Here is a 13,012-nt window from a genome sequence, read left to right as displayed (position 1 = left end):
CGTGTGTGTGTGTGTTGTGTTTGGGGGGGGTGTATTTGCTAAGAAGGGGTGTGTGGGTGTGGGTGAAAGTGTGTCCCCTCTGTTATTGGCTCCAGGTCTCCAGTCGCATTATGCGTCTCATTGTGTCTTTGTGGGTGAGAGGCCTATAAAAAGCCGGGCTGTAGGGATTCGGTCAAACCAGAGAGCTTTCACTGACACACACTCACGTAGACAGAAGAGAGGACGGGGTGTGTGTGCGTTCCAGTTCTGCTACCCCAAAGTGTTCTACTGTGCAGGTTTGCCGAGTCGAGTGCTGTTCAAGAGGTGTTTGAGTTCAGGACGTTGGTCTTTGCTTCACTTGCGAAAGACGTTTTGGGAAGACAGTTTGACCTCCGGGATATCCGCGTCTTTTTGTCAGCCGTCTCCAGTGTTCCGATCTGCTGAGATGGATTCCGACACCGGCTCCACCTGCAGTCGCTCCTCGTCGCCAGACCTCGTCGTCGTCGACTCCGGCTTCTTCTCCAGCAAGATGTTCCAGCAAGCCGAGAAAGCCTCCGACGGATCTCCGGCTTCTGGAGAGAAAAGCCGGAACCGTCCGGAGGTCTCCAAAGAAGACCTTCAGGAGCTGCGTCTCAAGGTGAACAGCCGCGAGCGGAAACGCATGCACGACCTCAACCAAGCCATGGACGGCCTCCGCGAAGTCATGCCGTACGCCCAAGGCCCCTCGGTGCGCAAGCTCTCCAAGATCTCCACCCTCCTGCTGGCACGCAACTACATCCTCATGCTCTCCAGCTCCTTGGAGGAGATGAAGAAGCTCGTGGGCGAGGTTTACGGGTCCAGCGTGGCTCAAAACCATGCCCCGAGACCCGTCTTAGCTCCATCTCAGCTTCCCCTGCACCCTCTGGCCCAGTCCTTGCACTCTTTGGCAGGCGGAGCTGCGGCCGTCAGCTCCACCCCCCTTCAGCACACCAGCACGCACATGGCTACAGCTCAAGCTCCCCATTCTCCTCCATCAGCGGGATATCTGGGCTTCCACGCGCCACCAATTCCAAGCTTACTGAAGGACCCGCTGCATTTGGCCAGCTCATACAGGCACTTCCCCGGCATGCCGTGTCCGTGCGCCCTGTGCCAACCTTTACCAGCGTCCACAGCCAGCCTGCCCGGCCTTTCCATGAGCAAGTGAACCAGAAAACGTCGGCAAAAAGTTCCTCGATCTCACCGTGGACTCAAAGCTCGGCGCAAACATCCTCCGAGTGTTTATAATGTATATAACGTTCTGCTCCTCAAGAAAGAAAAAAAAAAAAGTGTTTTGCATTGTTACAGGATGGATAAGCTTGTTGTTCCTCAAGAGAGAAAAAAAAACCAAATGTGAATAGCACGTGACGTTATGTACAGTTGATTTCTGTACAGTTTTTTTTATTACATGATTTCATAAATTAAAAGTTTATTGTTATTAAAACAGCATTTCCTCTCCTTTCCTTTAACGTTCGTCAGCAATAAAGACAACGCGAACTAGCCCAAGCTAGTTTTTGACTCTTTTCCGAGTCGGCTTTAGACGTACCTTTTCTCCCGACACTTCACTTTTCTTCTTCCTGCTTGCGTTTGTCCCTACGTTTCTTGTGCAACCTTAAGTGTTAAAAAGTCGCTAAACGTACCAGTGTAAGTCAGCGTTAATGATTTTAAGACGCATAAACGAAGCGAGGTAGGGTTACCGATGAACGCTAACCGTTTATGATGTAATAACATCAATATCAGCACTGAATACATATTTCCAATACGGTCTCAAATGATCATTTTATTTCTGTTCAAATCCAGTGGGGCTAATACACAGTGTGTGTGTGTGTGTGCCTGTGTGTTACGTTTCTATCATGTGTACTGCTCTCATGCTATTCTGATAAAAAATATATATATATCCTATGTATTTGTCTGTGCACATATAATAAGGGCTTAAACTAGAATGATCCATTAGCATATTATTTAAAGACAGGAAGATTGACGTGTAAAAGCAAATGCAAAGACTTGGAAATGTGACATGCTAAAGAGCTGTCAGGGGTGGCAGCTGCTAACTATGTGCGTGTGTGTGTGTGTGTGTGTGTGTGTGTGTGTTATAAAATCGGACACCATATGTACCACACCTTCGCAAAGCCTTTACAGCAATATTGGCCACGATATATTTATGCGCTTAACATATGCAGCAACTCTTGCTTACGCTAGCTAGCATGTGCTATGTGCCGCTAGTCAAGCTTTCAAAAAACAAACAAAACCAAAAAAAAAAAAAAAAAAACGCTGTACAAAGGCTAGTTAACACGACAGGGAGAGTCAGAGGAGCCCATCAGTCGTGAACGCCCAGCGGGCAGCGCCAGGGAAGAAAGGAGGAGGCCGTCGCCAGGTTGGCGCGTCTCTATTGTGTCCCACACACAGGGGACAGGGACCGTTTCTTTTCATGTGCGCGCGGGAAGATTTGTCAATGTCCAACAAAGCTGCGGCCATATTCAGCCCTCAGCCGCTGTCATTAATTACGGGACGGCCTGGCATCTGCACGCGGACATTTGTTAGACGGAGAGCGGCGAGTGGATTCAACTAGTTTGTGTTTGTGATGTGAAAAGCAGAGACTGCCAGCACGCACATTAATAATAATAATAATAATAATAATAATAATAATAATAATATGGTCGTTTTTGGGGGGGATTTTATTTCCTAAGAGCCACGAATGATCAATTCAACTAGCTCCTAATGACTTTTGGTATACTCTGGGGATTGGGATAGCAGTATAAATGGTAATAATCGAACGAATAAACAACCACGTCGATGAAGTTCTGAGTAAGAAAGTAAGAAGTCGTTATTTATGATATGATACTTACGATACACTAATACGTACTGGACGACGGAATACGTGTAATGTGTGTAATGATTATATGACTCACTGATGATATGAAGTCCAGGCAATACTGCTAATTTTCTGTGTGTGTGTGTGTGTGTGTGTGTGTGTGTGTTTGAGTTTTTAACCTTTAATTAGAATGAACTAGTTTCTGCTTAAGCGATACGTGAAATACGGATGACGTTTCATGATATGAAAATAAATACTGACGATAACGCTGCATTAAAAAATGTCATCAAAAATAAATAAATAAATAAATAAATAAATAAATAAATGATACATTAGTGTCACTAATGTACACTAATCATATAACTTTTTTTTTTCATTTTATTTTATTTTATTTTATTGCGATCGCATGTTGTTTATTTCAGTAAACATTTATTAACGATATCTAGTCATTACTTAAAGGGTACTACTGAAAAGTTACCTGAAATTTATTTGGAATGAAATTTTTCGTTTTTAACAGTAAACTGTAAGCAATTCAATCAATAAAATCAAATAAAATACAAGGAGATTTTAAAGCAATAAATCTTGTCGTATAATGCAGCATTTCTTTTATTTATTTATTTTTTTTATGTCATTTGTACATTAAATTTTTATTTTTATTTTTTTATGGAACTGTATTATGCTCTATTTTTCCCTCGCTGCGCTTCCCTTAACGTATGTGTTATTAATAACTATTATTAAGATTTTTGAGGGGAAACATTTATTGCATAAACATTGATAAATGAACTCCGGCCACTATGTGAGCAGTATTACGAGAGTATTACATCCCGGAGATCTTCATTTACTCGGTCCTTTTTACACACTTAATACACACACAGCATTTCTCAGGAGCCAAATCGTCCGTGAAGAATACACGCTTGGCCTTGCAGGACTCTGCGTCCTGATGATGGCGAGATCAGAGGAGAAATGAAGAGATGCTTCTTCTCTCCTCCTCCCTCCATCCAGGGCTTTCAAAGGCCCGGGACAATGACAACTCGCTCGCGGACAAAAAGTGAGGGCAGGGGGCCGCCTGAAACACAGATCCCACCCCCCCTTCTCCTCCTCCTGCTTACACTCCTTCCTTCTTTCTGTCGTTCTTTCTCTCCGCATTTCATCACGGTAACAAGCGCCGTCAGGCCGCAGAGGGATCTGACACTCAAGGCCACACAAAAGCGGTTAGCTCCTTTATTTATGGGCCCATTGACACGGCTAAGAGGCTCCGTCAGCTGGAGGACGTCCCAGCGGGGGGAGGCAGCTGCCAGCCTGGATGGAGAAGGGGATTGTGGGATACTGGGAGCCCGCGGGTTCCCCCTCGCCTTCGGTCCCGGAGCACAGGTGGGAATGGGAAGCTAAACACATTGTGGGGGATTAGTCGTCCCGCTGCAGAGGGATAATTAGACACATTGACTCGTGCAAAGCTGGTGTTTCCTGATCGGAGGCAGATGGACCGGGTCCGCCGAGAGACCGCAACATCCGAGGTGGCCTGTTGGTGCTTGGCCAGAGGTTGCGACGGTATCACTAAAGGTCTACGTTTAATTGTATTCATTTGGCTTAGGTTTTTAAGAGCTTACGTTCTGGGCTTTGAACTCACAACCTTCTGGCTCTATTCAAACCAACAACAATACACAGATAAAAAATAAACAAGTAAGTCTTCAGTAAGCGCTTCATCCAGGTCAGGGTCACGGAGGATCCGGAGCCGATCCCGGGAACACCGGGCGTCCTGGACACTCACCCATTCACAACTACGGCGATTTAGAGCCGCCGTACGGCAGGAAACGAGATACCACAGGAAACCCATATAGACAACAAGCAGAACGTACGAAACTCCACACAGACACAAACCCAAGCTCCGGATCAAACCCGAGACCCCGGAGCCGTGACGGTAGTGGCACCCACGACCACAGAGCGACAGTTTTTAACCCCTTTGAGTTCCATCTTAATATTACTGAATTGTTTTCTATAACAGTAGTTATATATTACATAGTATAGTACAATGTATGATTGTTTCTATAGCAACAACTCACACAGTGGACTCTCCACATAAACAGATTAACATGACGTGTTTGTTTAGTATCTCTGTAAGGAGTCTCCAGTGTCCGCGCTGTCATTTTTCCGTCACAGGAAAGTCTCCAAGAGGAGAAGAGGAGACTTTTTTGCGGAGATGTTCCACGACATAAAATGACGACGTGTCGTTCTTTACTTAAAAAAAAACAAACAACAAATCGTAATCATTGTCAAATTGCTGTGGTATAAGAGTAACGAAACACTCCGTTGTGGTGGTGTGACGCGGCCCGTCACTGCTATTGTTTGTTATTTGCTTTAATTATGTTTACAACTGGGATGAAAAATACGTAATAAAGACGTATTTTCTTAGAAAATGTCTTCCTTTCGTTCTGAAGCTCGTGTCCAGACGAACGAGCGAGGGAAAGAGTGGCGCTAAGGGAGTGTGATCAATGAGGTAGCCGTCTGTGGCCCCGAGGCTGGTCTAGCTGAGTTAATTAGGGAACTGAAGGACCCAATTAGTGGAATCGTAGGGCGGGGGAAGGACATATTGTGTAACAAACGCACATATTGTGCAGCTTCTGGATCCAGCGCGGCTTCAATTAAAAGAGGGAGGACTCATGACCCCTTAAACCGAGCTTCCTCTCACTCTTCCACACACACACACGGTGCATACTGATGAGCAAAACACAGCTGGGATGAGACACATAGCATACGAGTGCACTTCGAACATATGACATGCGCTCACACACACACACCCTTGAGGGCCTGAGAGGGCAGGGGGCTCAGGTGGGGGTTAACACACACCCTTCACGCCTTCATCCATATGGACCGGGCTGAATTCTAATGACGTGATAAACTCCTCTTGTCACATCCATTATGGGCAATTTCATTAGCTGATTGTGTGTAACAGGGTGACGGGGCTGAGTTTCTCCCCCGAGAGACGCCACAGCTTGCGGCCGCATTTAGTGCTCGATACATCACGTGGACAAAACATGACAAAACGGTATGACACACTGAAAGTTTGCGTTCTTGTGTTAATAAAGATCATTCTGATGGGCTACGGTGCACGTTTTTTCAGTTTATCTTATGTGCTTTGAAACCAACTTCAAATACGAACTGATGATTACATCTACAAACTACAACCGATCAAGCAACTTGATCCACAGATATAGGAAATGGTAAATGCTTCATTAGCCTAGCTGCTAGCAACTGTGATCATTATAACGCCATTACGTCAATGTCCACCATTTCTACTGAAATTAGATACATTTAATTTCAATCCAATGACATTTTTTTGGAGGGATGAAATATGTAACATCGCACACTATGGGTGATGTAAATGTAAAAAGATCTGTAGTGACAATATTCTGAGTGTAAAATACTAGAATATTAGAAATTTCCAGCAAAGACGTGGCGTGCAGGCTAAGCATCATCGTTATCGTGCTAAACATACCAGGAAACCTCATTTTAAAACTTCAGACATACTGTTTACATAACGTTTTGGCCTGGTTAAAGCGTATATAAACACAACAACTTAAAATAAAAGTGTGTAAAAGAGAAAAACTCCAGCTGGCACTCCGATTAAATTCAATTCATATTAATGCGCTGGTTCGACATCTGCCCTCTCCAACATGGCGCCGCGGTTGACGTGTCTGACTAAGCGCAATCGCGCGTCTTCCTTTTAAAAATGGCTTCTCTTACGTCGCTTTCATTCTCGTTTAAATTTGCCCGTCGTCACGCACCGCACGCGTACAGCCGTTACTTCACACTACGTTAATGCTTCTAATTGCACCGTTTATAAAGAATCACTAACGTGTTTACATCCATTCATTTACTTAGGATACGGATATTTTATTTTGCAGAGACACTAAAAGACCCGTTTCCGGGTTCCGGGTTGAAGGTGTTCAGATGACGTCATGCACTGAAGATGGCGGAAGGGTGAGTTGTTAAGTCGCTCTAAACAATCATTACGAGATCCGAGAAATGAGTTGCTCGGGTCGTTGATCTGATACTTTATAAAGAAGCGCATTAAATATCAGGGCTAGACTGTACCGATTAGCGAGATTCGCGTTTAGCAGCGACGCCAGACGGGAACGGATTTGCAGGGTTTGTTTACAAAAATTAGTGCCGCGAGCTTTGTTGGCGCAGGGATTGGATTCCAAATTGGTCGGCGCTCCTTATCTAGGTGCACTACGTGTAGGGTATGACGTATTGGCTTGTACGTGATGTGTAGTACACTACACAGAAAGTAGAGCGCTGTTTAGGATTGAGCCGGGGTAGGCAATAAAAGCGACGGTTTGTCGCAGCAGTGTTTTGAGTGAGTTAGCAGTGAGCTAAAGCGCGGATTTACAACATGTTGTCTTTTTCAGCTTAAATAAAAAATGTCAGCTATGTTCTGCGCTCGGTTGAATTGTTGAGCAAGTGCTAACAGGCTAGAGAGTTAACCTAGACTGTTACCTACGTCATCTCCAAAGGGTTTCTAGATCTTTCTCGGATTAGAGATCACGCGCGCTTCGATACTGCTTTATACCGGTTTTACAGTGTGATATTTTTTGAGAATCGATGAATTAACTGACATCGGTATGTGTGACGGTCTCAGGGAAGGAGGCTGGTGGGGAGGCTGGCTGCAGCAAAGCTTCCAGTCCATCAAAGACAGAGTGAGTATGTGGGAATTAAACACTAATTATGTAATTCAGTCTTAAATGTTCTGGTCTGGTCATGAAAACAAACAAGCACATTCATTCCCTTGGTTTGTTATGCGCATATGTTACAATTATTATTATTATTATTATTATATACAAATTTATCAGCCGGTTAATGAACCGTCTCCGAACGCACCTTTTACAGTCGTCCGAAGCGTACGAGTTCATCAAACGGGATTTAACGGAGTTCTCCAACGTGGTGCAGCATGACACGGCGTGCTCCATCGTCGCCACGGCCAACGCCGTCAAGACCAAGCTGGCCGTATGCTTTCCTATCTCGCACACGTATATGAAGATATAAATAATTTTTTAAAAATCCGTCCGTTATCTTGTTGAAAAGACAGCCTTGATTCTCTGTTCTCGTCCCGCGGCAGGTGGAAGGTTCGTCCGAGACGACGGAGAAGGTGAAGAAGAGCCTTTCTAACATTCTGGGCGTGATCACGGACACGCTCGCTCCTCCGCCCGACATGACGATCGACTGCGACGTCATCACGCTGGTGGCCACGCCGGCCGGAACCACCGAGGTGTACGACAGCACCAAGGTCAGACTCGGCGCCGCGTCCCGGGCCGAAATTCTCTAAACGTAAACGGGTCGGGCCGGGACGTCTCGTACACAGGAAGTTGTTTAATATCACCACGTGACGGTTCCATCCAGTGCCATACAATATAATAACATGTCCGCTTGGCGAAGCGATCTGGAAATGTAATGCGGTCGAGACCTGACCGGAACTACTTTTTTAGTGCATTTACTTGAAAGAACAATCGCACGCCGTAGAACGTCTGTCAGCCAATCAGAATCGAGAACTCCACAGCGCCGCGGTATAAAGCGAAAACGATCAACGACGGGGTTACTGTCACCGTTCCTCGTACACCGCGGCAACGTTTGGCCGACGTTCAAGTTGCACTTGATGTTACGTAAACGTACAACGTCGTACTTTTTATCCGTTTCTAGCTACGTTTAATGTCGCGGAGCGCCCACGGAAGCGAGTTCGACCCTGTTTTCACTTGCGTTATAGCGGCTGTACGTTTTCAGTCCTTTCAGGATTTTGCACTTCCGCCGAAATCGAGCCAACTCTGCACGCGAAAGTTTTCAGAGTTCCCGCAGGTTTTCCGGTTCGGGCCGAGACACATCCCTCTTCCGAACACGAGTACCGCTAATAGTTTAATCCTTTCGTTTACCAGCAAGCATCACTGCGACGTGGCAATTTCGCCAATTCGAGTAGTTTCCCCCCAAAAAAAACTCTACAAGTTGCATCGCGGAAAAATCGGGTATTTTCGACTGCAACAATCGCGCACAAAGAAAACAAAAAAACACGTCTGTACAGACTACTAAACAACAGTCACGTAAAGGAACGACCGAATGGACGGGAAAGGCTTTGTTACCGACTGCTACACAGCACTGACGCTGGAGACTCCTTCCGCGAGTGCTAAATAAACATCTCCTCGGAAAAACAAACAAACAGACAGAATTGAGAATTCAACAGCGCTGCGGTAGGTTCTGTGAGTTGACCCGAGTTTTGCTTTCCTTCAGGCCCGTCTCTACAGTCTACAAGCCGACCCTGCTACATACTGCAACGAGCCAGACGGTACGTCCGTTTTCTCTTCGTTTACGTCCTCGTGTGTATTTGTTTGACTTCATCAAACGCTAAATATGGACATGTTATAGACAGCCTGCTGTTTCGTTGAAGAGGTTGTAATTAATAAACGGACGTGTTGTGTTTCTGGAAAGTTCATCATCATCATGTGGTGTTTTCTGAGTCAGGTGGTGTCTTTATCACGCTACCGACGATTAAAAGGACGCAGGAAATCTGCGGCGGTAGCGTTCAGGTTGCACTATGGCGGCTTTACGTAGGAGTCGAGGTGTTTCTCTTTGCAGGTCCTCCGGAGCAGTTCGACGCTTGGCTCTCCTCTTTCAGTCTGGAGGAGAAGAAAGCTGAAATCTCCGAGCTGCTGGTTAACAGTCCGTCTATTCGAGCCCTCTACACTAAAATGGTACGACCCGCTTCTGCTCCGTCACGAAAAGCTATAAAAATGGTATATTCCTCACAGCAGGTTTATTACTAAAGAGCTGATGATTGGCAGCTCGCCACGGGCGCTCTTATAACGCTTAAATCCCGAGTGCGGAAGTAAACACACCCTTAGGACGAAATACTGATGGCGGCGTCCTCCAGAAGTATTGGCACCCCTCACAAGAAACATTGTGCGAGATATTTCTTTTCTACAGTCCTTGCACTTTTATTTATTTCTATTATTAAATGAAGGGTGCCAATAATTCTGGAGGGCACTCTGCTTTAGATCAAGAGATTTACAGTGTTAGGTTTTTACCCCAAGTCCTTCCGTTTAACCAAGCAGAAATCGTTCGAGTATATTTTAAGATAGAAAAAATGAACACGAGATAAAAAAAGATTCTGTACTAACATCATCCGCCTTTTATAACGGCAAACTTTATTTAAAAAATGTTGTTGTGTTTTTTTTATTTCCTCTGCGCGGTTCATGAAACGTCTCGGATGTAATATTTGGCCCATTTTGCTTTTGTTGTACATAAAGCCCAAGAGAAAGAAATACATTTGTCACAATTAGAAGAATAGGAAGGGGGGGTGCAAACTTTTGCACGCGACTGTACAAAGATGCCATAAAGCATAAAAACTTAAGCGTGCGCGTGTTTGTGTGTGTCCTGTGTAGGTTCCGGCAGCCGTGGCTCACTCAGAGTTCTGGCAGCGCTACTTTTACAGAGTGTTTCAGCTGGATCAGGTAAAGTTCCAATAAAGTTTCGAAAACGAAGTGAAACGCACGTGAACGGATCGACTGTGCTGCGAGTTCATTTGTCAATACATGTTGCACGGCGTGCTGTGATCTGCGCGGCTGTACGATCGGTGTGTCGGAAACGGGGCCCCCCTGTAGAACAATGCGCCCGCTGTGTGTATAAAATCCCGAGTTGGCACAGGTTAGAGGACAGATTAGATTAATAAAGCCCTGGCCTTGATTGGTCTCGGCGCTGATCTCATCACGCACTTCTCCTGCTGTGGCTCCTCTCGACCTCCGGACCTCGTGCTCTGCTCCTGCGCCTCCTAATGCTTCATCGGCGACCGATTTATTCAGTGGATAATAATCTCCTGCTGTAAACATAAAGACTGCCTCGTGTTCATCCCAGGACTTCACTTCGCCGCCGTTTGTTCGAGCTTTAAGGCTATATCCGGACTTCTGTAAAGCTGTTCCGTGCCAGTTTCTGACCAATTAACGGGATGGTTTATATTATACACGTTTGTTAAAGTGTTAATGTTAAAGGAGTACACAACGTCACACTTAAAGACTTTGAATGTGTGTGTGTGTGTGTGTGAGAGAACAGGAGGAGGCCAAGAGAGTGGCCCTGAAGCGGCGAGCAGAGGAAACCGCTCAGTCCGAGAGTCTGGGTTGGGAGGAGGAAGAGGAAGGTACGTATCAGGAATTAGTCCGTATCAAGAAGATAAAATTCTCAGTCTGGTCAGCCTCAAATGATCACATGATCTTCTCCAGACGAGTTCCTAGGAGCCTCGTCGCCGTCTCGCTTGGACTTCACTCCTCCTCCTCCCCCGCCCGTAACCGTAGAGACCGGCCCTTCGCGCGCCTCGTCCTCTGAGGTGGCGGGTCCCCACGGCGACACCGCGTCGGACATCACTCCGTCGGTCAGCAGCGACAGCGTGAGTCTCCCAACGCAGCTGGAGATCCTTCCGCAGAGCCACGCCATCGCGCCAGCCGAGGACGAGAAGCAGAAGAGCGCTGCCGCTGCGGAGGGAGCGAGGGAGGAGGGAGCCAGAGTGAGGGCAGAGGGCGCCAGGGAGGAAGGAGCCAGAGTGAGGGCGGAGGGCGCCAGGGAGGAGGGAGCCAGAGTGAGGGCGGAGGGCGCCAGGGAGGAGGGAGCCAGAGTGAGGGCGGAGGGCGCCAGGGAGCAGGAAGCAAGAAAATTGGAGGTAGTGCAAGACCTGCGAGTGTTCGAGCTCAACTCTGACAGCGGCAAGTCCACGCCTTCTACTAACGGCAAAAAAGGTGAAAAATATATACGTGTGTAATAATATAGCACAGGGTGCCAATAATTCCGAAGCAGACCGTATACATATCAATCTGAGGGAAGGGGGAAAAAAAACGTTGATTTTTTTTTTCTTTTCCCTGATGTTTTATTGTGATCTATTTTCCGGAAGGATCCAGTACTGACGTGAGCGAGGACTGGGAAAAAGACTTCGACTTGGATATGACGGAGGAAGAGGTTCAGCTGGCTCTGTCTAAAACCGACGCCGCCGCAGAGGTACGTATTCGCAGGTACCGTTCTACAAAATGAATCCGTCGACACCTGAACAACCCGAGTCACGTGTCTACATCACCGTTGCTCGTTATTTCCATGTCCCAGTTTGACGATGAGGACTGGGAGAACTGGGAGTGAAGAGCCGGAAGCCCGACGACGACGACACGAGGACTTCACCGTTCCCGAACGAACCCGCGCTTTAACGTCTCGAAACTCTTTAGTCTACGCCCACACCTTCGCATTCAGCCGACGGGAGCAAGACGCTGGCCTGTGGGTCCACCGACCGGGTGACTTCCCGCCAGTGCAGTTTAGTTCAGAGCTGAATTCATTCAATATTTCCATTGGATGAATATTTCCATATGTTTATTCAGGGGGAAAATTGGCTTTAGAGCAGAAGTGGAAGATGAACAGGACACGTCTGGGTTCATGCGTGTCTTAAAAAAAAAACAACCTGATAATAAAAAATGTACAGATCAGCCCAGAGATTGAGGTATTGATGGTATGGATGACTGCACCTAAGCTTACAGTATGTCAGCTCTTCTACTTTTCCAGTAAGAGTGGGGAAATATATCACCTTTCTGGGCTTCATAAGTAGCCGTACTCTCATCATGCTACTTGTTCCGTTTATAGGATTAGACACGAGTCCTGGTCTGTAATTTATCTGTTTCTCATTTTGTGTTTCTTTCTTCAGCATATTGTCGTTCGGCTTTATGGGATTTTTTTTTTCTTCTTTTCTTTCCTTCTTCTGTCTACGAAGTACTAACTTCATCTAATCTTATGCAAGTGATGGAATTAGCGTAAAAGTACGTTCTGCCTTTTCATAGACGACTGTTGCACTTTCGTTTCATGAATACAATACGCTACAGGACTTTGTTCAGTGTTGTGTGGAATGTTTGGGGGGCGCGGGGTGTAATTTGTCACTTGTTGAAACTGTTCATATTTGACTAAACATAAGCCGATGTAACGTGTGTTTGGATTTATTGTGTGTGTGTGTGTGGTTTTTAAAGAGTCTATAATTCCCTACGGCACGGTTTAGACGATTGAGAGAGCGGCCGAAGGATATCTGTTCGATAAGTGAAGGAATCGTGCGGGTATCGGAAATTAATCAACGATTCCATATTAGTTTTTATCCGTTTCTAGTTACGTTTCGGTACTGTGGAATATCGTTGCAACAAGTTATCACGTGCG

At 46.1% G+C, this 13,012-nt stretch overlaps 2 protein-coding genes across 3 annotated transcripts; both read left to right on the top strand.

Annotated features, from left to right (window-relative positions):
* The first annotated feature begins 224 nt into the window (after positions 1 to 224).
* Positions 225 to 1,242, top strand: olig4 (oligodendrocyte transcription factor 4). Its single transcript, XM_017463270.3, has one exon. It carries the CDS (start codon positions 425 to 427, stop codon positions 1,160 to 1,162), a length of 738 nt encoding a protein of 245 aa, XP_017318759.1. The 5' UTR covers positions 225 to 424; the 3' UTR covers positions 1,163 to 1,242.
* Positions 1,243 to 6,697: 5,455 nt separating this feature from the next.
* On the top strand, positions 6,698 to 12,788 carry bsdc1 (BSD domain containing 1). 2 transcript variants are annotated; one of them, XM_017464073.3, is made up of 11 exons: positions 6,698 to 6,784; positions 7,446 to 7,503; positions 7,694 to 7,810; positions 7,923 to 8,090; positions 9,080 to 9,134; positions 9,425 to 9,540; positions 10,231 to 10,299; positions 10,895 to 10,979; positions 11,062 to 11,571; positions 11,724 to 11,827; positions 11,930 to 12,788. In XM_017464073.3, exons 1-11 carry the CDS (start codon positions 6,774 to 6,776, stop codon positions 11,960 to 11,962), a joined length of 1,326 nt encoding a protein of 441 aa, XP_017319562.1. In that variant the 5' UTR covers positions 6,698 to 6,773; the 3' UTR covers positions 11,963 to 12,788. The 2 variants fall into 2 exon arrangements, with proteins under 2 accessions (XP_017319562.1, XP_017319561.1); XM_017464072.3 differs by lacking the exon at positions 6,698 to 6,784 and having other exon boundaries at positions 7,414 to 7,503.
* The last annotated feature ends 224 nt before the right edge of the window (positions 12,789 to 13,012 follow it).

The sequence above is a fragment of the Ictalurus punctatus genome, chromosome 3, assembly GCF_001660625.3.
Source record: "Ictalurus punctatus breed USDA103 chromosome 3, Coco_2.0, whole genome shotgun sequence".
In the NCBI taxonomy this organism is placed as follows: Eukaryota; Metazoa; Chordata; class Actinopteri; order Siluriformes; family Ictaluridae; genus Ictalurus; species Ictalurus punctatus.
Note: the sequence above shows the minus strand (reverse complement) of the source record. Positions and strands in the feature narration are given on the sequence as shown.